At 36.0% G+C, this 27016-nt stretch overlaps 3 protein-coding genes, 1 long non-coding RNA gene and 1 pseudogene across 6 annotated transcripts; 2 read left to right on the top strand and 3 right to left on the bottom strand.

The window, feature by feature from the left end:
• Window positions 1-5065: 5065 nt before the first annotated feature.
• Window positions 5066-6520, top strand: LOC111804153 (annotated as a pseudogene).
• Window positions 6521-6862: 342 nt separating this feature from the next.
• Window positions 6863-11072, bottom strand: LOC111787985 (protein FMP32, mitochondrial-like). 2 transcript variants are annotated; one of them, XM_023668110.1, is made up of 8 exons: window positions 10700-11072; window positions 10175-10417; window positions 9844-9975; window positions 9603-9662; window positions 7637-7713; window positions 7472-7528; window positions 7318-7384; window positions 6863-7213 (listed from the first exon to the last, which is right to left on the bottom strand). In XM_023668110.1, exons 1-8 carry the CDS (start codon window positions 10811-10813, stop codon window positions 7094-7096), a joined length of 870 nt encoding a protein of 289 aa, XP_023523878.1. In that variant the 5' UTR covers window positions 10814-11072; the 3' UTR covers window positions 6863-7093. The 2 variants fall into 2 exon arrangements, with proteins under 2 accessions (XP_023523878.1, XP_023523887.1); XM_023668119.1 differs by having other exon boundaries at window positions 10175-10419; window positions 10786-11071.
• Window positions 11073-13477: 2405 nt separating this feature from the next.
• On the bottom strand, window positions 13478-21579 carry LOC111793670 (zinc finger CCCH domain-containing protein 44-like). The gene is made up of 10 exons (XM_023675664.1): window positions 20985-21579; window positions 20323-20402; window positions 20027-20211; window positions 18762-19656; window positions 18548-18675; window positions 17589-17648; window positions 17423-17473; window positions 16143-16213; window positions 15458-15615; window positions 13478-15370 (listed from the first exon to the last, which is right to left on the bottom strand). The coding sequence occupies exons 1-10, from the start codon at window positions 21386-21388 to the stop codon at window positions 13599-13601; spliced, it is 3804 nt and encodes a 1267-aa protein (XP_023531432.1). The 5' UTR covers window positions 21389-21579; the 3' UTR covers window positions 13478-13598.
• Window positions 21580-23922: 2343 nt separating this feature from the next.
• LOC111790889 lies at window positions 23923-24458 on the top strand. The gene is made up of 2 exons (XR_002814582.1): window positions 23923-24082; window positions 24130-24458. It is a non-coding gene; the product is annotated as an uncharacterized LOC111790889 (long non-coding RNA).
• Window positions 24459-24565: 107 nt separating this feature from the next.
• LOC111790896 (probable pectinesterase 53) lies at window positions 24566-26734 on the bottom strand. Of its 2 annotated transcripts, none has more exons than XM_023672013.1 (5): window positions 26653-26734; window positions 26218-26551; window positions 25589-25778; window positions 24851-25293; window positions 24566-24773 (listed from the first exon to the last, which is right to left on the bottom strand). In XM_023672013.1, exons 1-5 carry the CDS (start codon window positions 26717-26719, stop codon window positions 24593-24595), a joined length of 1215 nt encoding a protein of 404 aa, XP_023527781.1. In that variant the 5' UTR covers window positions 26720-26734; the 3' UTR covers window positions 24566-24592. The 2 variants fall into 2 exon arrangements, with proteins under 2 accessions (XP_023527781.1, XP_023527790.1); XM_023672022.1 differs by having other exon boundaries at window positions 26657-26694.
• Window positions 26735-27016: the final 282 nt, after the last annotated feature.

Here is a 27016-nt window from a genome sequence, read left to right on the forward strand (position 1 = left end):
AAAAAAAAAAAAAAAAAAAAAAAAAAAAAAAAAAAGAGGCTCCAATGAAAATAAAATAACATATTTGTACAGTTCCAAATGTACCCTCCTGATTTGGACCAACAAAACAGAGTCCCCCAACTTCCCAAATATTTTTCCTTTTTATTTTTATTTTTATTTTTATTTTGCTGTCCAAATGGGTGGTATATTGTATTGTATTGGATTGCATTAGGTGTATAGCTATAGCCTTAAAACAGGGGAATTATAAGGCTATGTAAGGAGGGGTAATTGGGGAAGTTTTGGGGGATTTTAAGTTAACACCAACAACCACAACATAAACGCCAAAATGCATAGGCCATGCCATGCCGTGGGGTGGCTCGAGATGAGGCCTAAACACAACCTTCCACTGTTCTTCCTTTTGGGACATTTCAACAAACAGTTTGTGTGTGCCCTACATCTTTTACTTTTTTTTTTCTTTTCTTTATATGTGTTCTGCCTTGCGCCCACCATCCCAGTTTAGGTGTCTCACCAATATTTATGCTTCTTTTTTTTTTNTATTTAAGAACTCAAATTGTACACATTTGGATTGAATCCTATCCATTTATTTATTTATTTATTTATTTATTTATTTATTTTTTGAAAGAAGATAAAAGAATGAAAAAAGAGAGTTGTAGTACATGTAATTATGGGGGACAGATGGAGGTGGAAATGCATGGTCCTTCCATTCTCTTTTCTTCAAAATGTTACCTTGTATAGCTGTAATATGGTACAGGGTTGAGCTAGCAAACCCCCTCTTCCTTTATTTTTTGAAAGGGGAAAAATGGATCCCCATTACACATATATGTGAAAGCTTTATACTTTTTGGGGCTCTGCCAAACCCATGCATTCATTCATAGTGCTTCTTCAAAGTTACTACTGAATTGGATGAATGGCGCTTGGAGTTGAGTTGGGCTTTTTTCAAAATGGGCATTAACAAAAAAATGGGACTCCCAATTTTGGGAGCTACCACCACGTGGCAGTATTCATATTGACCAACTTTCATGGGAAGATTCATGGCATTGGACTAACCTTACCCCCCCCCTTACCTTTCTCAAAAAGCACTTCCACTTTCTTTCATTCATGTCTTTCAGGAATCACCTCAGTTTTGTAAAAAAGTAAAAAGTAAAAGTAAAAGTAAAAGTAAAAGGGGTTTATTTAAGCTACACCAAAATGAAATTGTTTTTGATTCTACGAACCCAAATTGGGATGGGATGCCTCAGATCACAAACTTTGATGAAAATGGGTATGAATGAGGTTATGGGATGTGGAGAGTTTGAAAGAAATTAAGGAGACTGATTGGATTAGTGTTGGCAGAAGGTGACAAAGCATTCAACAATGGAGCCTTGAGAGAGAGAGAGAGAGAGAGAGAAAAGCAGAGAAGACGAGAGGTGACTTGGATTAGAAAGCTTGTCTGATGAGAGAGAGGTAGATGAAAAGAAAAAGGGTGTGGGATGGAGACAGGTTCCACGTAGAGGGAAGTGCACATGGGAGCAACTCAAACCCAAAGGGTGTCTCACTGTCACAACTCCAACCATAATAATGTAGTCGTGTCACTCCCCTAATGCCCATGGATTCTTATGGACCACACCATTCCTTTCCCTTTCCTCTCCCCACTTCCCTTAAATTATAAGCTTCCTCTCTTTTAAATTATAAGCTTCCCTAAAAAAAACATTTTCTCAATGCCTCAATTTGTCTCCACCATAACCAATGTCTAAACCCCCCCATCACCAATAACCCTTTTCCATTTATTTTATTCATCTACTCATTCAACATGCACGCGTAGACGATATGTGTGATCGAATAACCTTGAATTCCACACAACTCATGTTTTGTTGGCGAATACGAACCTCGCCTAAGGTCGGTTGAAGCTACAAACCTATGTATGTCTCATGGAAAGGTTATGGATGTGTATCATCATCATGTACCATGATTTAAAAATGTAGAATCTCATGCATGTTGTATGTCACAAACACAAGATACTTCTCCAAGTAATAACCTCAACAGTTTTAGCTTTAATTTGGATGGTTAATTGGATGGAAGACGAGATTTTTGATGATGTCCAAAGGCTCCAGTTGGATAAGCACTTTGAATCCCATCCTTTTCACATCTCCAATCTATCTCAAAGTAAGAAAGTATGAAGGGCAGCCGCCATAAGTAGTTATTCCCACCACCTTTGTGTCCATAAGTTGACTGTCTCTACGCCACCTCTTCTTTTTATCACTTCAATTTCATAACTCACACTTACAACAAACCTTCTTACTTATTACTCACTCTTGTTTATCCTTACACATACTTTTGTTAAAGTTTTGTTATTTTGGGTAGAAATTAGGTGAGTTGGGTTGACTTCTATTTAACTCTAGTTTAGTTAACAAGGAAAGGAAACCATTGAAGATGGTTAACAAGGATAAGAGCAATGAGGTAGTAGCAGGGAAGGGAGAGAAAGAGAAAAGGCATTGAATTAAGTTAATAATGGCATTATTAAAATGAATTAAAGAAAAGAAAAGGAAAAGGTGATTGGGCGCATGAATGAGAGATTCCCTGCGTTGGAAGCTTTTGTTTTAGAAATTGATTAAGAATTAGTTAAGAAGGGTTTAAAAAAAGAAAAAAAAAAAGAAAAAGAAAAAGAAAAGAGAGGAAATTAGGATGGTTAATTAAAGATTATAAAGTAATGGGTGTCATGTTTATACCGACAAAGGCAGGCATTGTTTCCCCATCTTCCAACTTCACAACTTGGGTTAAAGCTATTGGTTACAATTATGATTGATCATATCTTTTAATTACTTTAATTAACCTGAGATTCCCTTTGATTTCATGCACTCATTTCAATTAACCAAATCCCTTATTTTATACATTTATATATACATATTAAACTCTTTCCTTGGGCTTTGTTCTCTTTTTTTCCTTTTTTTAAATAAATAAAAAAAAGAAGGCTAATTATGTTTCAGAGTGTTCATAGTGGGGTTACTTTATCTAATGCCACCTTTTTTTTTTTTCTTTTTCTTTTCTNTTTCCTTTTTTTAAATAAATAAAAAAAAGAAGGCTAATTATGTTTCAGAGTGTTCATAGTGGGGTTACTTTATCTAATGCCACCTTTTTTTTTTTCTTTTTCTTTTTTTTTTTTTTTTTAAGAATTATTTTCATTTGCGAACATAATAAATGTTAAAAATAAAAATTATAATTTTCTTTATAGTCATCATTTTTCTATGAAGTAATATATGGCAATGAAATTAAAATAGATATATGTATATATATAATATAATTTTAGGTTAATCTACAAACTAATTCAACCCATAAATTAGGGACATTTAATCAAATTGTCAATGCATGTGACTACTTTTTTTTTATTATTATTATTTAATTTCATTCTCACACTGATAACCAGAATATATTTTTTTTTTTAAATTAAACTTTAATACATGAAAAATATGATAAAAATAAACTCTTTTATTCTTTTTATAAAGTAGTATATAATTTATTAAAATTACAGATTTAGGTGATCAGCTGTAGATGTTTGCCAAAAGTTACTTTGCAAGTATCCAAATGATTAAGAAATTTGAGGTCGTATATTTATTTTATCCATAAATAAGTTAATTAAAAATGTATAGATTTAAAACAAAGAAATTAGTTAATGAAACAAGAAATATTAGGTACAATTATAGGTTCCAACCGACAAGAGGACCCAATAGTGTGTTGTGTGGGCTTGTGAGCAATAGTGGTTTATGTCTTATGTACTGACAACTTGAAATTCCATTTTGATTCCCATCTCCAAACTTTTAAAACTTTTGAACTATACATAACATAGATAGAGACATTTTATGCTTTCAAATGGGAAAATGTGAACTTGTTGTGGTCGTTGTCGTCTTCGTCGTCATCATCTAGATTCCTATTTTATTTTTAACATAAACACCATACAAAAAGTCTTATTTTTTTTATTATAATAAATATGAGGTATGAAATTTTAAACGAGTTAATAATATTTATTTACATTGCACGTTGTTCCAATCTTGAGAGTGACAGTCGTGGTAAGCCAAGCACTAACGTTGGTACCTTGAAATTGCGTGCTGGAATAGAAGATAGACACGTTGGTACGTTTTGACCCATACAGTATGATAGTTCAATATAACTTTATTGATAATTTTAAAAATATTAGAATATATGAAATGGGTGGATTATGTAACAAGTAATTAATAAAAGCATAGATTAAGGAGTAATTTGCATTTAAATTTGGCATATATTTATCCTTTGTTTCTGAAAAATCGTGTATGTCTCAAAATCTTCCCACCCATAAGCTTGTTCCATTCAAATCCAAGGAGAAAACCAAGAAAAAGTTAATTTGTTTTTTAAAAAAGAAAAAAGGATAACATTTTGGGAATTATATTTAATTGTTTTAAGCCTTGAATTACGCCTTGATTTTTGATTTGGTGTTTAATCAAGGTGGGATTGTGACAATTTCCAGCTCTAACTCCAAGGACAAATGTACTATTAAGGCTCTATATTCAATACTTTTAATGCTTATTTTTTATTAAAATAATAATTATTAAGTGTATTACACTACATGCTGACGTATGGCATGATTTATAGGTCCAAATTCAATACATTATTTAATTCCAAAGTAGACCAAGATTATTTGATGACCACGTGACATGAGAAAGATAAAGATGACCCGTAAAAAATAAAATGAGGCCATTTATTTATTTATTTATTTTTCTTTGGGTCTTCTAGAACATGGAGGAGCCTTTTTTTAAATTAAAAAAAAAAAAATTATTGATAGAAAATGTGCGTGACAAATTTGATATTGGGCTGGACTAATATTAGAGAACATCATCTACAAATTATAGAATGGGCCAAGTACAATGGGCCTATGAATTGGACCAGATGCCCAACAAGTGGGCTAACATTTAATGGTTCAATTTTAATGGGGGCCCAAATTGACGAAATAACCCCGATGAACTTGAGCTTCAAATGACCTGATAAACTAAGAAGGCCCTCTTTCTCCAATTCCACGACAACACTTCCAAAATTGAACTCCCCCTCCCTCCCCTCTAAAATGGGTACTCGCAATCTTGCTCCCTTTCCCCTTTTTATGGCGGTTCTCCTTTCCGTACACTCTAAGACCCACTGGGAAGACACCCAAGTTCTGAAACAGCTGAAGAACGCTTTGGACCCTAGTTCCATCTCCTCTGCTTCCTGTGTACATTCTTGGGATTTTTCTGTTGATCCTTGTGATAATCTCTTCGGCCAGAAATTCACTTGCGGTTTCCGCTGCGATACCGTTGTTTCTGAAGCCAGCCGTGTGACCGAGCTCAACCTCGACCAGGCCGGTTACTCAGGCTCCATTTCCTCTGTTTTCTGGAACCTTCCTTACTTGGAAACTCTTGATTTGTCCAACAATTTCTTTTCGGGTCCCATTCCTGCCTCCTCCTTCTCCAATTTGACTCGGATGCGCTTACTGAGTCTCTCTGCTAACTCGTTTTCCGGCGAGGTTCCGACGTCAATCGGGTCACTCTCTGCTCTTGAGGAGTTGTATTTAAATGGGAATGGGTTTAATGGTTCTGTTCCGGCGAGTTTTGTGGGGTTTGTTAATTTGAAGCGGTTGGAACTGCAATCGAACGGTTTCACGGGTGCGTTTCCCGATTTGTTGGGTTTGAAGAATTTGTATTATTTAGATGGTAGTGATAATAGGTTTTCCGGTGAACTTCCGTCGGTTTTTCCGGCGTCGTTGGTTCAATTGTCCATGAGGAATAACAGCTTTGAAGGGGCGATTCCCGGTAGTGTTGGTAAATTGGTTAATCTTCAAGTTGTGGATCTGAGTCACAACCAATTAGGTGGCTCTGTTCCGGCGGCTCTGTTTGAACATCCTTCTTTGGAGCAACTTACGCTCTCTTTCAATTGATTCTCCGCCGTGGAAACCCCTGATTCCAGCGGCTCTCGGAGTGGGCTTATCGCCGTCGATTTGAGCGAAAACGAAATTACTGGGTTTCTACCGCCGTTCCTGGCGTTTATGCCGAAGCTCTCTGCTTTATCACTGGAGAACAACAACTTTACCGGAATGATTCCGGTTATCTACGCGTTCAAAACCGCCGCGCCAAATCCCGGCATCTCGCCGCTCGAGAGGCTGCTGTTGGGCGGAAACTACTTGTTCGGGCCAATCCCAGAGCCCTTGCGGCGGATGAAACCCGACTCCGCCACCGTCCGACTCGGCGGGAACTGTCTATTTCGCTGCCCAACATTCTTCTTCTTCTGTGAAGGCGGCGAACAAAAATCCACCGCCGTGTGCCGGAGCGCCGGCCCGATGATCCCATAAATAATAAAAAAAGCTCTGTTTTTTGGGAAGGGAATAGAATTATGTTCATAATATGAGTAGTTGTTTTAGCTTAGCTTAGCAATGGCTTTTTGTTTCTTCCATTGATTAATCGGGAAATGATTTGAAGTTGGCATGACGACGAGGGTCTATCAAATAAGTGAATGGGGAATGGGATTTTGATCTTTTTATTTTTTTCTATTGTTTGTTTCTGAGATTCTGACAGATGAGTTTTATAGGGCACGTGGGATGGGCTGTGTCAAAATCACTGCCGTCCACGTGTTAACTCTCGCCAACGGATCTATTTTTCCTTAAATGGAAAGGACTTTCCTCCAGCCTTCAGAGATTTTTATAACATATAAATAATATTTGGTGCAACAATTTTAATACCTAAGTTGCAAATTTGATATAAAGTCTTGTAATTTTTTTTTCTTCCAAGTTTCAAATTTAATATGTCGAAGTTTATGCTGTTCATGCCCTTAATTAAATGTTAGGATAATGATCCATCTGCTTGGGAGTGTGAAAAATATGCACAAGAAAATCTTGACATCGAAATCGAAAGAATGTTTATTATCGACAGAGTGGTAATTGACATGTCCTACATCCACATCTATTTCCATGTGAAAACAATAATACATGGAAATTCTCTGGAAGAAGCTTAAAGAAAGAAAGAAAGAAAAAATAGAAATAATGTCATGTTGTTGAAGGAATTCTAAGAAAAAAATGGTCCTGATAAATCCCTATAAGAACTTTATGAGCATCACCTTATACTGTTCACATCAATATGCGGATCACAGCCAGACCCACAGCAGATATGGAAACAAGGGTACCGATGCAGTATTTTATTACATCGTATTTCGCAGCTTCCACTTGTGCCCTCAGAGCATGAATTTCCTGCAATTTTTTGAGCAAACAAGATTACAGATTACTCACACACTAGAGTTTCTTAATAAACACAAATCATTTCAACTTCTCAAGCTTCACGTAGTTGGTCTTACCCGATCAAGTTTATTAGTTAGGTTGTTTGTTTCAGCATTCTGATTAGCTAGCTCATCCCGTATCCTCCTGCACTTGTGAACAACAAAAACGTGTAACTAAAATTGATTCCCTAACATACTCTCCTGCTTCTTCTTACACAAAAAGTTCACTTACCCTCTCTCAAGATTCAAATCCAATCGCTGTCCAGCTGTGACTTTGTCAATTTCATACCTGCACCATAATCAAAGGTCCTTCACAAATGAGACCAATTCAAGAGCTAATGTCTAAAATATGAACTCAGTATACATTTCATATAAACTGAGGTACGGTAAAACAAACCTCAACTCATTGCGCATCTTATCAATATCATTTCGGAGTTTTTCGGTCTCGTGTCCCAATAACGAAAAATGGTGCCCCTACATTACACGTGTTGATCCAATGGTCAGAGAACATAAACTAACAAACCAACTTTGTAAAGTATAAGATTTCCTTAACAAATAAAATTTTGAGACTTAAATATGTTTGATTCCAAAGAAACTCCATGTTAGAACTGTGGTTGACTTTCACCCTATTGGCGTCACCACTTGCCTCTATAAAATCATCACTCAGGTCCTTCCAGAAAGTCACGAAAAGGTCTTTCCTCTCACCATTAGGGTACCTTGCTGAGGGATGACAACGACAAATCCTTGATGCATCTCTCAGGCCGATGAACTTATTGACGAATGACAAAGAAAGAAGAGGGTTTTGATAAGGTGGATTGGGATTTTCTTGATAATATCCATGCTTCCAAAGGCTTTGGTCTTAAGTGGAGAATTTGGATTAAAGGGTGCATCTCCTCTACTAATTTCTCAATTCTCATCAATGGCCGTCCTCATGGTAAAATTCTAGAAACTTGGGGCCCTAAGACAAGGGGGTCCATTATCTCCCTTCCTTTTCATTATGATTATGGGCAACTTTAGCAGTTCGCTATTCGAACTCAAATGCGAGGGTCATATCAAAGGCCTTTGGGTTGCCCAAGGTAATTTAAGAATCGAACATATCTCATTTGTTGATGACACCATTCTATTTTCTGAGTCCGAAGATAAGATATCATTTCAATACCTCCTCAAAGGAGTTGGGGATTTCAAACAGGCCTCCAGACACCACATTAATCTTCATAAATCAGAGACTATTGGTATTAATGTTGATCCCACAATTATTGAGGATGAAGCTAAGAAGAATGGTTGTAAAATGGGTGAATGGTTGAATTCTTATATGGGGCTTCCTCTCGCTGGCGTTTCTAGAATTAAAGCCTTTTGGCTTCAATCATAGAGAAAATAGAGAGAAGACTATCAACATGTGTCACCATGTTGGTAATGGAGCCTGATCCTTGGCTTCGCATTACCCCCACCTCTTCAGGCTTTTTCATTATAAAGAGGCCACCGTTAAAGATGTTTGGAACACCACCAACAGACTTTGTGATCTTAGACTTGGGAGGAACTTGAAGGATGCAGAGGCTATAGTGGGCAGATCTTAGCCTTAACCTAGACCCGTTTATACTCAACAACGAAGTTATTCATCGACTCTAAAGTCAGATCTCTTAGAATCCTTCCAGTAACATATGGGAGCTCCATGTCCATGGTATACAAAAATATTACATTAACTAGCAGTGCAAACACCAAAATAGTTTGGAAAATCCAAGTGCAATAAGTATTATACTTTCAAGTTCAGTTATTCAACCTGTATAAAGTTCCCACCCCACCCATCTACATGCTATCCGAAATACCACATTTGGTCAAATTCCAGAAACTTGTAAGCTATTTGGCATCTCAAATAGAATGCCGCTAAGAATTGATCCCATAACCTAAAAAACATACAAGTACAAGGTTTGTCCTACCAACTCATGGTAGTTGGTAACATATTGCAAGAACAGGAAATTAGGAGTAGATCATCACGCCACTCTAGAATTTTTCTATTTTATTCAAGAACTGGAACAATATCATAAGATATGCAAGACAACAATGGAAACTAAATACTAGTACAATACATCAATAAGACATTTTCAATTCAAGGTTTTCCCCTTATTTTAACCTAACAAATTAAACAGTATTATAATAGATACTATCATCTAAGCAGACTAGGAAACTAAATAAGGATAGTATAACAGCAAGCCAATAACAAAGAACAATGCTAAAAGACTATAATCAATCAAAATACAGCGAGAATATGAAATTCAAATATCTCTTATATTATATTTAACAGCGAATCATGAAACCTATGTGTGTATAAGAAATACAGCAATTAAATAAGTAATACTAGTAAATACCTGTGAGCTTTGAACTTCAGATTTGAATTTCGACAAATTGGCCTCCTGGATCATTTCAATCTACAAACATAACACGGCATCCAGTGAAAGGTTAGTAGGTTATAAACAAAACAAAGAATGGTAAAATGATAAATGTTATAGATGCTCATTTCATCAAGAACCTCATCTTGTTGCCATCATTGTACAATGATAACATTAGCTGAATTCAAGACATGTAAACATTGAGTATTTAGAAACTCACTTTCTGCATCTCCCCCTTTGAAACAAATGAATGAGATACATTTTCCAAGCTATCATTTAACACTTCGGTAATGGCATCTGTTATTGCTTCAGCTTGATTTGAGGGCACCCCTTGACCCTCCAATTTCCTAACCTGGAAGAAATGCATCATATCACTTTCCAACAACCCTTATGAGAACAACACAGAGATTCTCAAATTCTCACTCCATCTTCATTCGGATATCATATATCCTCATGGGGAATCATATGAAGAAAAATACAAGTGATTCCAAATCTTTTACAACGCAAGCAATTTATAAGAACCAAAACAAGAACAAAGAGAGCAAAATTACTAGGGCTAACGTGTCGACTAGAAATAAACGCTTTCCGTTGGATTTTGAAAGGTGAGAGATCTGCCTAAATTCACAGTGTCTGTACCGAGAAATCAAAGAGATGAATGCCGATAAATTATTTGCAGAATGGTCGGAGATTGCGCTTTCGAACGAAGACACCTTCGAAGCTCCCAAACTTCGAAAAGCTGAATTGGCTACCAATTGCCCCACTCGTTTACGAGCCGCACCAGCGGCCATTCGATTCTGTAGCAACATTGCGAACAATTTTAGCAAAACTCGATTGACGAAGCAATTCCGTCTTACTTCAGAAATTTTGATTGAAAAAAAGATCAACATTCATTACACACAATCCCACCCCTCCATTTCGCGCGGAAGAAGATGCAAAAAACCAATAAAATTCAAAATACCCAATAAAACTATCGTATAATCATCAACCCACATCAATTTCACGCCGAAATCAACNAGAAGTCAAAAAATTATTAATCTACGATTAGGCAGAAAGTACGTGGCCTTATTATAACCGACCTGTGTAAGATGGAAGATCGACGCAAGAAGCAAGGTCTTCAAAGTTGAAAACGAATTAACAAAAATTTGGGAGCGAGAAAGACCTTTTTTGTATTGAAGGGAACCGATGCACATGAAAATAAAGATGATCCCAGCCACCAGTAGTCAAAGACGAGCAACAGCGTGGAAATTTCCCGGTTTCTTCGCGAGCAAACAAAGAACTATGAGGGTCCGCTCAAAATCCTTGGAATTGGAAGCAAAAAAACGCCTCAAATTTCTGAAGCTTCCTTCTCCCGATGAACTAAAAACACGGACGGTTCAAAGAATCAAAGTTTCTTCTCACCTATGGCATGGAAAATTGAATTTCTTTTCTTTTTTGATTTGTTGATTTTATTACAAAAGAAAAAAAANTTTTTTTTTTTTTTTTTTTTTTTTTTTTTTTTTTTTTTTTTTTTTTTTTTTTTGTCTGAAAATTAAATTTAAGAGATTTTGGGATAGCGATTGGATTAGGATAGATTGAACATCTTAATCCGGATCTGCGTGTTAGAATGTGTGTTAGGAGCATTTACTTTAAAAGGAGATTCACAAATTATATTCTCCATTAACATTCAAACATCAAAAAGCATGCAGATTTTTACTACTTTTTAAAGCTTTTTTTAATTCTCAATTCTTAACTTTTTTTTTTTTTAAATGAAATAAATTTAATAATATACCTCATTAAGATAATTATATAAAGATATAAAGTGATAGGATGACATCTATGTTTATACAATACTTTTTAAGTTGAAGTCGTCAAAAGTAAAATAACCGTAGATATCATGTTGTAATAACAAGTATTATCAAAACTATGTCTTAAACCTAGTGCATCAATCGTTAGGTACGTGTAGTCATATAAGAAAACAATGGTGATGGTTGAATTCAAAATCAGGCCTATGTATACTTGGTTAGATGATTGTTTGATGTTTGTTAGGCCATGAGTTTTTTTGAAACAAAATCGTGAATTTGATTGGTGAGAATTTTTTTTTGCCCCGAATATATTTTATGTGCCATCATGTATAAAACTAATGATTTTTATTTGTAAGCCCTCGTGCATGTGTGCGACTCATTACCGTCATAAACTATCTATTAGTTCTATGCTCTTTTGGGATTTCTACAAGCATGAAAAGTGATGCATGTACGGTTAGTGTATATAAAAGTTATATGACTACGTGTACAGCGAGGCCAAAGAAGTTTGAAAGTGATACTCGTCTAATAAGTTATTTGTGTATGAAAGTGATGCCATATGAAACTATGTGAATGAAAGTGATGCACATCTGAAACATAATAAAAGAATTAGAATTCAAGGCCGAGTTGTAGGGCCACTATAGTCGTGATCGTCATGTCTGCACGTGTATGTATTTTTTCGAGTCCAATAATAGTGTCACTCAAAATAAATATATAATAATAATAAAACTAAAATTTAAAAAGATGAATAGGGAAATATGATAGAAAACAACTCCCATCAAAATCGAAAAAAATACAAGTGTGGGTAAGATCAAAAGGTGTAGTGGCCTCATAAAACAAACCAAATCAATAATTCCATATATTAGTTTCGGGAGATGTAACACTAAGCTTAAATTCAATAGATATGTATGTATGTGTGTGATTAGTAAAATTATTTTTGATTCCAGTGCAACTAAACAAATTTTGTTATTAAAAAAACACTCCTATCCTAGAAATAAAATGCATTAGACGGAATTAAAGTGAAGTAGATTTAAACATTATAGAAATTGTTCAAATTAATCCTTCAATTTCCCATCCTGCATACAAAAAATGCAGCAATAAACATTTTATTATCCAGAAAGTAGGAGTTCGACAGTTCTAACCAGTGTTCGCAAAGTTGAAGGGTTTCTAACATCCATTAATGTATAATTACCTGAGAATCTAAAACCTGCGTAAAACGAGTGTGGACTGGAACGTCAGATGTTCAAACTCCACCTGACCATGTTGTCAAACGAGAGAATAATTTTCAATTAAGGTCTGAACAAACCAATATGCAAAGATCAAATCAGAACCAACCAATATGCAAAGATCAAAACAAGGGTCCAGATAAATCCCCTGAAGATGTGAAGTCTCTAAAACAATCAGGTATTATTGATATGCATATTATTCCACAGGACCTCTAATTGGGCAGGTTTCGAGTTAAAATTACAACAATGTTAACAAGCAGACTTTCCGGGTTCGAACAATGAATGTAAAACAAAATGTGGAAGTGTATTGTAATGGAACTATCAACTACAGAGGCAAAAAAAGAAAACAAAGACAAAAACAAAAGCACGGAGCTCCTCTATTGCATATTACTATTTCCTCCGTAATATATATATCTACAGACTCCGCTGCCCTTTGGGTGGCGGTCGGAAAGTACACCATCTGAATGGTGGCTGTCTGTTCAGGGAGATGTACAACTACACTGAATTTTGATGTCTCGAACTAGACGATGTGTTAAAACAATAGCTCATTTGGCCACTCCAGGATCGGTTGCAGAAATGTCTGTTGTGCTTTTTTGACTTGTAATCCTTTCTAAAGCCATTTTGCAGTGCTGATCTTATTCCCACAGTATTCCTGTATTAGCCGAAGTTATGGGGAAATTCCCGTCAGTTTTGTTTGTCAGAAAGAGTTTCAGATTGGTACGGTGATATTTTACAAGGATTCTGATCCCTCAACTTGAGTACCAGTAAAAGAATCGTCATGGTTTCTGCAGCTCAAGGTTGCTCATCTTTCACTCTAATGTGAAATGGAAACTGCAAATTGGCNAGTTATGGGGAAATTCCCGTCAGTTTTGTTTGTCAGAAAGAGTTTCAGATTGGTACGGTGATATTTTACAAGGATTCTGATCCCCCAACTTGAGTACCAGTAAAAGAATCGTCATGGTTTCTGCAGTTCAAGGTTGCTCATCTTTCACTCTAATGTGAAATGGAAACTGCAAATTGGTCGTGGAGCTTAATGCATCTACCTTCATCTCAGCAGCTGGACTGAATGCATCCACAGAGAAAAAACAATCACTTCTAGAACCCCGAGTTAATTCCTCGCTACAATTCACCATTGATGCTGTGGAAGCCAAACCACTCAAGCATTCCATTGCTTCGACTTCTGCTAACAAGTCTGAGACAGATTCATCAACCAAGGAATTAAAGTCATTGGGCTCATCAACAATTGCCTCCCAGTTTATCGTAGCCACGGTCGTATCATGATCATCCATTACATCAGATGATTTCAGACCAGATGCAGTTATGAGACTGGAGTTCAAGTCCTCAATAGGTCTACCTGGTGCAGCCGAATACCCACCCCATCCACCTGCTAGATGACTAGGAAGTTGTCGTCCACCCAGAAAACTTGAGGCACTACACCAGCTAGGGCCAGAATCCTGGACAAGAACACTTGAAGATACAGATTGTTTAATATCAACATCTCCACTCGTTGGTTTCAGGGTGGAATTTGGAATAACAGGTAAAATTTCTCGGATTTTCTCTGATGGCTTGAGTGAATTCATCAAAGATAGACCACTACAATTAGAGTTCCATTCACGAGAGGAAGCATCGGCAGGTGGAGCGATCCAGTTTTGTCCAGAAGATTGACTAGAACAATCCTCACTACTAGACTGTTTCTTGCGACTAGGTTGACTATGAACCCCTCCCAAAGTAATTGTCTGTGAATTCTGATCCTCACTATTGGGACTGTGGTTTTCCTTGACCTGATGGACTTCTGCCACTGGTGGTTGTAAGGATAATGTAGCCGATGAAAGTAAATTCATAAGGGAAGGATAGGACCACGAATTATTGTTCTTCAATGGGTCGTGTGCTACCTCAAGGTTCCCAGCCAAAGACTGATTAGAGTTGACAGTATCTGCAGGTGCACACAAATCTTTAGAAGGTGAACTTGAACCAGTGCTCATCATGGGCTCATTTTCAGCATCACATACTGTAAGATGATCTTTCTGCTCAGAGTTACTATTCCTGATAAAACCCATGTCAAACTGAACAGATTTCATATCAGAATTTGTACCTCCATTCCTTTGGCCACTATGATGATTATCAGAACCGCCCAAAGTAGGTCCATTTCCTCTCCCTAGACTCAGAAGACTGTTGTGCCATGTAGAAGATGATTTGTTGTAACGTCCATTCAATGCGTTAGTTAACAGTACAGAGTCCTTATGCGATTCAGTTGTCCTCCATACTCTAAGATCAGGAGTGAGGTGTCCACTATTACTCCAATGACGTAAATGCGTCATAGAAAATGGACCCTGAATTTTTCCAGTCGGGTCCTGGTATTGCCATATCCTTTCCACTTCTGCATCATTAGAAAAACTTCCTATCCCAATAGAAAGTGGTGGAACTGAGGCTTCAGGTAACACCACTTGGCAATGCCCATCAGAGGTCAAAGGAGAGGAAGTTTTAGCCTGGTTAGTTACATTCCAATTATGTGGTAAAAGACCTCTTCCTGCCCATGTTGTTTCACAAGTCCTGTCACTGGGCAAGCAGTTGCCTTCTTTATTTACATTAGCTGGTAAGCTAATATTCCTACTTTGCTCTGAAGTACTAGTTGAATTTTTCTGTACATCACTTCCACTAACATTTGAATTGGTTACTCTTCGTGGTGAGGTAAGCTCCCTCTCTCTTTCATCAAGGTCACAATTTCTAGATCTCTTGAGACTCCCTGCAAACACACGGATAAATTTACAGAATACTTCCTTGAGGAAAAACTTAAAAATAATTCCATAATAACATAAGATAGTTGACAGACCTTGTCTTTTCTTGTTTGATTCGTCCTTATCTTCTTCAACCTCATCATAACTTGGATGCATAGTTGGATCTGAACGTACTTCAGGAATTTTTAGAAGTCTATGCTGATGTTCTTCCGGTGACTTGAGACGATGTAACCTCTCCGCAAAATCTCTTAATGTATTGCAGAGTCAAGGAATACCACAAAAGATCAAGCACTTCAAAATATAAACAGACTAGAAACTAAAAATCTTCTACACATAAAGTCAAACCAAAGGACATGTGCATAACATGGAGAAAATCCAACTTCACACACCTAAGGATCTTGCAGCGCTCGTGTATGGGTGTAGAGAAAACACCATATTATCAATGCACTGCTGTCTGGTGTGGTTAACAAAACCAGGTGTCCAGATAACTTGTTATTTGAAAAGGTCTAGTAGAACTTAAATTTAAAATAAAGGCATAAAAGTAAAATTAAAAAGATCCTCCAGCTTGCATCGCTATTCAATACAGAACTTCCATAGGATAGTCAATAATCAACCACTCAATATTCATGTAACAAAATAAATGCAAAGGGAGGAAATGAAAGAAGATATCATGTTGAAATAGAAGTAGTCCACAAATGCTATTCAGCAATATTGATAAGCATGACAGCATTAAAGCAATCTGAAAGAGTGAGTTCAGAACAATCTTTCATAAAAGGATATTCATCCATATTGCCCTTCTTACTAGCTTCATCGTGGAGGTGATCAAGTTGAGAGATCTCTTTTTTGAGCATCTGGACAAACATAAAACAGAAAGCCAAACCAAGCACATCAAATAACATACGATTATCAAATTATTATTTGCAACATTGTCTAGGCCAATAATCAACCATTTAGTGATGTCAACTCACAGCTACGCCTTTATGGCGAAAATTCAAACCACCAGGTTGGCTTAAAAAGGCATATAAAGTCCTTAAGCGTCTAAAATATAATAGAAATCTACATTCTACAACATCATATGGTTTTGTCCTCTCCTGGAAAGACAATTGGAAACTTTAAGAAAAAAAAAGAAAACATTGCATGTGCCTTAATTCACTGTATTATAAATAGTTCCCATATTTTCAATAATGAAAATAACAATGAAACAAAATAAGAGAATTTCTTAAATTATTCTTCTATTCCATAAGATTCATTTACTATTTCAGGGGGGGGGCTCCATTTTTCTCATGTACTACAAGACTTATTCAATTTTACTACTTGTATTTTCAAATGTCCTCATTTAAAATCCATACTTTGAATAAACCTTAAAATTAGTCTCTTATCCATAGTTTAGAGTTAACTTTTCTAAAAAAATCTCTATCAATTTTCCTTGTAAACTTTAGAAACATGTTCCGCATTTTTTATACTTGAATGAAAATTATTATTATTATTTTGGCAATGGAAATCATAATTAGTATTTTGCAAATTTAGATAAAAATCATCTTCAAACTAACGACGAGGAACAACTATAAGATTTATTAGGAGAAGAAAGACTAAATTTGGACATTTGAAAGAGATAGAATGAACCTCAAGTACAAGGACAAAACGGTAATCTAACCTAAAAAAAATTAATTAACAAATTTTTCATTTTAAATAACATTAGAACCATCTCATAAATTTAGAAGAATTAATCTATATATAATGGAAAGCATGTAAAATTATGTTCATTAAAGATCTGGTTATAATTAAACTACTTTCACTACTACAACATCTTAGCACGTAAGATACTGACACAGCTCATCTAAATCTTCAAGATAGATTTGATACACCTTGGAATGGAGACGGTTAAATTCTCACTTATTATTGGTTCGAGAATAGTCTTCAGATTCTGATATTTTATCTGACTGCAATGATGGGGATTTTNCCCCCCCCCCCCCAAAAAAAAAAAAGAGGAGGAAAGTGGAAAGGGGAAAAAACACTGCGTAATTAGACCTCATAATTGGAAAAGGCGGGGTTGAACTCACATCATTAATCTTCAATGCATGAAGTTCCCGTCCTTTGTCCAGAATTTCACTCTGCCGTAAAAAAAACAAACATCTCTATTGGCAACTCGATCTCTATAAAAAAGGTTAATTCACGACAGCTAAACAGGCTGAAATATATAAAGAGTTATGGATAATGAAATCTTACAATACTGAATGGCTCTACAAGTCCACACTTTATGCTCCGGCGTAAACGCCTACATTCTTCCTGAGTACATATACTAATACATCAATACCACCACAAGAAGCGTAAAATGCATGCACATATTTTTTAAAAATAAATAAATAATACACCATGACAATCATGTCAATCACATTATCACATCATGTCAAATAGATGATCACCAGCAAACAATAACACTACTTTGAACTAGAGAAGTCAAAGATGATACACAAACATTTGGGGGATGACTATAGCGAGAAAGTATCTCAAAACAATGATTACAAAAATTTGGCCTCTTTTCCCTTTTTGCCTTCTTTTGAGCTATAAGCATGTGGACATAAAAAAAAGTCTTCTAACCCATTAATAAAGTTCACTTTGTTTGTTTAGTTTCTTAATCTGAATCCCATTCAGTCTCCAAAAGAAATGATAAATTGGACTTTCTTTTCGGAAATAAAATGAGAAGACAATATTTGAGACCAAACATGTGAAAATACTAGCCATGGGCTTTTCCTGCCAAGTAATTATATTTCAAAAACAAGATGTAAAATCCGAGAATGAAGCAAGGGTCCAACTTAGAAGGTGTAGCAACGTTATCTACTTGAAATGGCCTATACTAGAAGCAAAACTGTATGACCGTAAGATGAAGGATGCTCTTGAAACCTTCAAAACGGATGGAAATAAATCTACAAAAAACCAGCCAGTGGGAACTCCAAAGACAAATCATTCAGCTTTACATGTAATTTATAACAGATGAGGGCCCACTTCCAATGACAACTAAGACAATTACAGATTTAAGCATAATAATTGAATCTAAGTTGCATAATATTAATATATATATATAGAACCATCGTTGTAAACTCAGTCATCTAATTTCAAACTAGCCATGGGGTTTCAAAAGACCGATGACAATAACAAACAACAATTAACAGGGTAAATTTACTAACCTCAGTAAATTCTTGGTTAGAAATCCTATCAATGGACACAGTCTCTCTTTTGTCCAAGTTCAATACATCAAGCATCACATCAATTGTTTTCTCACCGACTGTGTATGGTGTAGAAATTTTGCTTATGCCTGCTAACATCAGCAAAATGTTACGAAGGAGAGTAAGAAATAATAACTCAATTTCATTACGAGGCATTAATATTCGATATTAATACCTACAACTTGGACAAGCCTATGAAATTCATGCTTTTCATCGTTATTTGGAATCTGTATTCTCACAATTGAGCCTACAACCATATCATTAAATTTTTTATCATCATCAATTAGGCTCACTATCAAATCACGCCGCATGTAGATCAAGTTAATGTTCTGAACATCAATTGCTGCATGTTCATCTGCATTTAATTGCTGCCCACTCTCATCAGCTTTCTTGCTAGTTTTATGCTTTCTTTCATATTCATCTACTGTATCACAATCACACTTCTCTTTGCTTTCAATTGGATTGATCACTACACCAGATCCTGTGCTAACATTATCAGCTGCAGTTTCTTTTGTGTGTATGTGAGATTCAAGAAGATTTAGCATCTCAAAGGGACTGATACGAGATTTCCCAAATAGATTGATAAGCCTCCAATCACAAATAATTTGGCATTGCTGTTGAGGATCCCAAAGATTATTTTTCTTCACATACTCCAGCAGTAAAGCTTCTACATCAAATGGTGAAAGCCTGGGTGTGTCACCATTTCTCATATGTGCAACAAAGTCCATGAGCTCCTTAGTTGCCCATTTTGTGGTTCCAGACAATTGTGTCCCCTCACTACTACTAGGTCTGTCCACTCCGTAACTGAAATTATTCATAGAGCTTTGTTGCCTGTTAGGCCTTTTCCTCTGCGATTTAAGGCTTCTATATGAATTATGAGCTCCATGGCTTTTATTAATACTGCCATCATAAGGCTCACTAGGAGCCACCTTATGATCCATGCTTCCTTTCCATGGATTCTTAGCTCGAATGAGCTCATCTATAGTTAAAGAGAGTTTTTCTTTTAAATATATCCAGTACACTTTAAAAAGATACTCCCAGCTACCTTTGTCATCAAAATCCACTTGGACCTGCATATTTTAAGAACAGTTTTGATGTTAAGAAGAAAATAAAAGGCATAAATTAGGAACTGACATACAGAAAATGGCTGATAGATGAATCTCATAACAAGATCCAAATACAAGACTAATACTATGAACATCTAGATGAGTTTATCGCGAGGTACTTAGAGATTAAAGAAGATTGAATGTTAATCTCAATCCAGGAATCATTAAGTGAAATAGAAAGCAAAAATGGTTTTCTTGCGTATACATGCATGTGTCAAATTACGAATGCATTTTTTCATATGCTCCACTATAAAAATGGAAGAATAAGTAGAATTAAGAAATAAAATATCATCATGCATGCATAGACAGGAATGGCATATAAATTTTTGCTTACCGATTCTGCTTCAGGAGTGCTTTTCTCGATTAACATTATTATTTTCATACATGTTCCACAGAACCCTTTGCTTCCCCTAACACATTGATAATCAGCACCTTTAGTGCATCCTTTGCACAGAGAAAACGGGCAAGTGTAGCACATATAATAGGAAGCCTTCTGACAATTAGTGCATATATGCCATCCTGCACAATGATGAAAAGAATTGCATCTTGAATATTATAAGATGGTGAATACTGGGTAACNAAAAAATAAAAAAAAAAAAAAAAAAAAAAAAGAAACACGAAGCTACATACCACAGTTCCATTTAGCTTTCGATCGAAAGAATGACTCATCTCGCTTGACGCATGATGGATGATAAGCCTTCGGACAACCTCTGTCAATTAACAACGAATGAAAACCCATTTTTTGAAGGGGAAACGAATCAAACATATCACAAGCCGGCACATGCAAAGACTAACAGACAATAAATGGAAACAATGTAGCTCAAATTGTAATACAATGCTCCAATAGGAAGAACTCTTCCTCACCTTAATGTACAAAATTAAAGACTTGCTATTTCCCTACCTCACCTCAACTAGATCAAGAAAAAAAAATAATCATTTGAGCTACGTATTATATTAACAGCGGATTCTCCGCTTAAATAGAAGATACAATTAATGAACAAATCTCAATTGTGATCGAGACATAATTCCCTAAATAAAAGGCGAAGGCGCAAGCGCAAATGCAAAGCAAAGAATCAACAAAATTCGAAGTATAAAAATCCTCCCACATCCCCGAAACTCACGGCAAACCACGAGAGTCNATAATTCCCTAAATAAAAGGCGAAGGCGCAAGCGCAAATGCAAAGCAAAGAATCAACAAAATTCGAAGTACAAAAATCCTCCCATATCCCCGAAACTCACGGCAAACCACGAGAGTCCGAGACAACAAATTGACAAAAACAAATTCCACTCACCGTCGATCACAGAGAACAAGAGTCCCACCATCAAAACAAATAAAACACACATCCTCCTCGTCCTTGTTTTGCTGCAGAGAAGGCGGCGGGGCCTTGACTTGGCACCGAGGCGGCCGACCTCGCCGCCGAATCCCCAAACTCTTCTCCTTCAATCCCCCATTCACCGTAAGTAAAGAATCACCACCAGCTTTCGAAACAACGACCGGTCCAGCCATCTGAACCGGAGCTCCAACCAGCTGCGAATCATCCGTATCCGGAACAGAACAGGAATGATCGACATCCATCAGGTCCGGAGCCAGAGCAGAATTCCCCAAAACGGAGACGTCTGAGAGCGGAGCATCCCGGTCATGGGATTGTAGACGGGGTTTATGGAAATCAAAAGGCGGGTCGTCGGGTTTATCCATGAAGATCGAAGAGGATCAAAGGAAATTAAGGATGGGAAGAGGAATGGAAAGTAAGCAGAGGTTGAAGTTGAATTGGCAACCCTAAGTTGTGGAGAAGGCAAGGCAACGCAAGGAAGCCTTTCCGTGGTCGGTCTGGTCTGGTCTGGCCAGAAAGCATTTGGAAATGGGACTGGGTGAGGAGGATGTGACACCCCATTTTGTTTATTCCCCNTTTTTTTTTTTTTTTTTTTTTTTTTTTTTTTTTTTTTTTTTTTTTTTTTACTGCTTTAGTGAGAGAGAGAGAGAGAGAGAGAGAGAGAGAAGATTGAGTACGTAAAGTTTGGGAGGGATGGACTCCCGCCTCAACAAAATTTCCTTTTTTTTTCTTTTTTTCCTTTTTGTGGCAACATTTGAAAATAAGCATTCCTAATTATTTTCTGCTTCATTCTCTTTTTTGTTCTCTCATTTTGACCAACACCTAAATTTTTCACTGCGTTTCTCGGGGGATGTACTTCCATTTATTTCTCTGTAAAATTCTTTTCTCCATTGTTGAAGTTACCCTTGGCACTCACTTTTTACCCTATTTTGGTAAGAATTAATTCCACATTCAAAAAATTATTATTATTAATATCTATTAATAACATCTAGACTTCATAAACACACTCTTCAACCTCCACCTTCATTCAACCATATAATATCAATTTCAAATGGTTACTTGTAAATTTGTAATTTGTTTAGACGGGTTGAATTAGTAAATATGGTTTTAGAATTAAAAAGTTGGGATTTCAAACTTTTTAAGATGCGTGTATGTGAATGAATTGTTGTGTTTTCTTTATAAAAAAAGAAAAAGAGTAATTTAGTTTAATTAAATGTTTAAACTCTGATAAATGATTTAAAACTAGAGTAGTAGGTGAAAATAAAAATAGACCGCTAGAATTCATTCCTAAACTATGCACTAAGTCAATGAAATTAAATGTAGACTCCAATTATGAACACTCCCATCCTTAATTCCCAACAAAATGTTCACATTTAACTAACAATCTAGAAAGGACAAAGGTCCACGTGACTGAATTAATAGAAAATGGCAATGTATTAGGTCACAATTCCACGATGAACACCCCCATCTTATTCGGAATCAAAATATTATGCCTAAGTTTGGTAAAAGTATCAAAATATTATATACTTTCGAGTTTATTTCAATCTAATTCTTATATTTTTAAATATTACATTTTAATTTTCAATATTTGCTGTTAGAAAAACGGAGTGAAATATTTGAAGGACGCGTCTGAATATAATGGCGACACGGTGGAGGAGTAAGGAAATAAAAGTAAGGAAGTTAATGGTCAAACCAAACGAAGCCGTGTTGTGGGTGATGTGGTAGGCTTCGCTTCGATCACCACGTGGGTGCAAAACACGCTGTCAATGCCACGGAAAACCCGGGGACCACTCCACCTCCATGAAAAATTCCCTTTGCTAAAAACGCTTAAAACATGTTCCCGTCCACGTCACCCCCCGTTCTCTTTTGTTCTTTCTATTTGCGTCTAATCTAATTACACCATTTCTTATTTACAAAACAAAATTCAAAATTTTATACCATTTAAATGCAATGAGTATTACGTTAGGGATTTATGATCTGAAATCTCTTCATTAATAATAATTTCCTTTTATTATTTTAGTAAAAATTTAACATACGAAATTTTTTTAAAGTTACACATGAAATAATTATGTTTAAGAAATAACTTACAAATATGTATTATAATATACGAATAATATTGAGTGATTTATTTTAGTAGCACTATTGATACAATCAATCTTGTAATTGTTACCGGTATGAAAACATGTAAGTAAGGTATATATTTAAATCTATTAATAGAGAAAAACTAATATTTTACGGGATAATTATATGTGATTCAATTCTTAAGGATTTGAATGTATAGATACGGCAACTTTTAGATTTTTTTATACATAATCAAATTAATATTTAAGAGAAACTACATGTCAAATTAACCATAACTACAACGGAATCAATCAAAACACATCATTTTATTTATTTAAAAATATTTGAACGTTATCTGCTAAACCATAAACTTCTTTGAGTAATTAGTATGGGGTTAGTTTTATTATATTATTGAGTTCGAGATTAAATTATTATTTTTTATATAAATAGTCAATTTAATTTTTATTATTAAAATTTATAATGAATAAATCTATGTCTTCACGTTGGAATGTATGGGTTTATATATTTTTTTGATTCACATGGGTTTATGTTTTCAAACCACGAGCATCAATTCAATACATAGTTTAATAAAATGTGTTATGTTTAAAAAAAAAGAAAAAATAAATAATAGTGTGGTTCAGAATTTTGGTCAACTACTATATCTCCCCCCGAGATCAAAGGCTAATAAAGTGCTTTCATATTGAACTTAAAAAAATATAATCTATATTCTTTTAGTTTAAATTTTATGATACTTTTATTATTTATACTTATTCTAATTCATAACCGAACGTTAGTGACATTAATTGTCAAATTCGAATTATGAATGTGTGTCGTTACAACAAGCAAATTGATCGTGTACGAGTTATTCATAATTATAATTAAGTAAAAAATCCATTTTATCCAATCCTATATCTTAAGGTATTCTTCTAACGTTCATCATCTAGTCTACGTATACTTGAAAGAGGTTGGGATGGACCCAAAACATGGGTGAGCTTGAGGTTTGAGAGGATTGGTGGGAAGGACCCAAAACATGGGTGAGCTTGAGGTTTGAGAGGATTGGTGGGAAGTCGGGTGTTCCTCATGCCACACCCTGGTTTATATTTATCATTCTTGTCGGCAAAGCATTCGTCCCCATAAGACTTGGTCGAGTGAACTGTGGTGGACCTTAAGGGTAGGTCCTTGTTGGCCTTGGGCAGCCTCTAGTCAGCCTCAACCCAATAATGGTGTTTATCCCTTTGTTGGGCTCGCTTTTAGGTAGATTTCAGTGTCGTCTAGATTTGGGTCATTTTTATTCACAACCCTTTTCCAAGTGGCCCCATCCTTTTACATTTCACGATGCATAGACCAATTTTTTCTTTTTTATAAAAAAAAAAACTACCATTTCTGAAATATTTGGGGGTTGAGGAGGGTGAAAACATGATGGTCCAATGAATTCCGACAACTAAAACACGTGGTCCACCNAAAAAAAAAAAAAAAAAAAAAAAAAAAAAAAAAAGAGAGAGAGAGAGTCAATGTGGTGGTGACTTAATGGCGAGATGAGTGCGCTTTGGAAGCCATTCCTTTGCACCAATAAAATCGAGAGACACAAAGGGGTTGGCTTCAGACTCAGTGAGTTCTCTAGACCATGAAACTCGTCCTCCATAATCTGCTCCTGGTCCTGAGCATCTGTATTGCCCATAAAATACAGTCCTACATCCGCATACACCTCATCATTATGTTTTTTTTTTTTTTTAAATNAAAAAAAAAAAAAAAAAAAAAAGACTTACAATTCGCGGTTTTTGTCGCCCCAGTTGTACCAACCAGTGGGAGTGATGATTTTATCCATGAAGGTATAAGCAAACACCACACGGGAGAAGCTGCCCCAGGCCCGCCCCAAATACAGAGCCCCCGACCCGGAAACCTTACATTTCAGAAACGAAAACCCCGTTTCCTCCAGTAGGCTGTTCCTCTTCTGGGCGGTCAGAGCGCCGTAGCTGTCCGTGATGGCGTGCAAATGGCACCCCTCGTAGATGGACAGCCCGTCCCCGAACACGAAATCCACCGACCCCTCGATATAGCAGTCCTTGAAGTAGTGCCGACCCAAGTGGTCGTACAGCGTGTCCTGCGCACCGATAAACCTGCAGCTTATGAACGCAGCCGCATCTCCCGTTATTCTGAAAGCCACCGCTTGCTTTCCCAACGCCCCCGACGGCGGCGCCCTCGCCTTGTTCTGTTTTATNTAATTAATTATTGTTTGCGAAATAAATAAAAGAATACAAAAGTACAAAAAGTGGAATACTTACAATTCCGTATTAATTGTGATAATAAATTAAAAAATTGATACCGACCATTATGACATTTTAAATTGTAGTCTCCATATGGTTCCAAGAACTATATGTCAGTCCAGTCATCGGAAGTCACAAGCAAATTACCATTTACATACGACACTCCTATTTTATTCCCTCTTAAATTTAAAATATAAACAAAAATATTGAATATATATATTTAAAGGGTAAAAAAGTAACCTTGAAGGTGATGTTCCTAGCAACGAAGAAGGGAGAATTAACAGCAAAAGTTGCAGAACCAAAAGTGCCGATCGGACGGCCGTTGTCACCCATATGGTCCGCCGTGTCGCTCCATTCAATGATCGTCTTCTCCGCCCCTTCTCCCTCCACCCATATGTAACTCATCATCGCCGGAATCTCAACCTTCTCCCTAATAAAACATCCAACAAACACCTCTTTAACCTTTTATTTTAATTCCATATATTTTTTTAATTTAATAAATGCATTTGTATTAAAATATACATATATATACAATTAATTTTGACAGACTCTTGAAATTTGATATTAAAAAGATTCTAATTTTAGCATATGTTTTTGAGCTAAAAAGTGTTTTGTAGTCAATCGAAAACAATTTTCAATTTTTTTAGTACGACAATGATGTATTTAGATTTTTATGTCTGTGTCTAATAAAATTTTAAAATTTTGATTTTATATCTTATAAAAAAGTAATTTTTTTATTAAAAAAAAATGTCGACAATGATTTATTAAATTACACTTTTTGAAACCAATTAAATATAAATGGGAAAGTTTATGATTTTTTGAACAAAAGAAATAGTATATATATTAAAAATGAGTAAAATGAAAGTGACCTGTAGATTCCGGCGGCGACATGGATGACGACCCGGCACCGGTTGATGAGGGGCAGAGAGTTGATAGCTTTCTGCACCGACCGGAATCCCCCAGCCTTAGGCTTCTTGGAAACCCTGAGCGTCAAACAAGGCTTGAACTTGTTCTTGGTGTTTTGAAAAAGAGAGTGCTTGAAAGAACCCATATGTCTAATCCACTTCAAGTACTCATCTTCAACTTTTCTCATTCTCCCGCCGCCAACCGTCCAGTTTTGGCCGTGAGAAACGGCGGCGCCCGACAGCAGCATCATCACCACCAGAACAAAAAAATTCAGCACCCTCATCTTGTCGGCTGCAACTGCAATTGCAATGTAGATAAGTGTTTTAAGAGAAACGAGAGGTTTAAAAGGAGATTGAAAAATATAGAAGAAAGAAAGAGAGAGAGAGAGAGAGAGAGACCAACATCGGGGGAATCTTGCAGCTGTGTGTCTGTATTCAAATTGTCTGTATTGCCATTAACAGCCATGAAAATTTTTTAGACCCATATGTGAGTTTTGTGTTTAAATGGTATTTTTCATTGTCTTTTCCTTGGAAGTTAGAGCCTTTGAATTCCAATAGATATGTGTTGTTTTTTGTTCTTCATTTTGTGGCCGACAACTATTGGTGGAGGCAGTTATAATCGCCTCATTCTTTAATATAAGACTCTCATAGTGTGACCATTTAATGTATGTTAATATAAACAAAAATGAAGCATTTTTACAATTTCATTAAACATTACAAGCTGTCAATCGCATAATTTCATTCCACAATATGATGGACAAAA

Source organism: Cucurbita pepo, chromosome LG01, assembly GCF_002806865.2.
Source record: "Cucurbita pepo subsp. pepo cultivar mu-cu-16 chromosome LG01, ASM280686v2, whole genome shotgun sequence".
Lineage (NCBI taxonomy): Eukaryota > Viridiplantae > Streptophyta > Magnoliopsida > Cucurbitales > Cucurbitaceae > Cucurbita > Cucurbita pepo.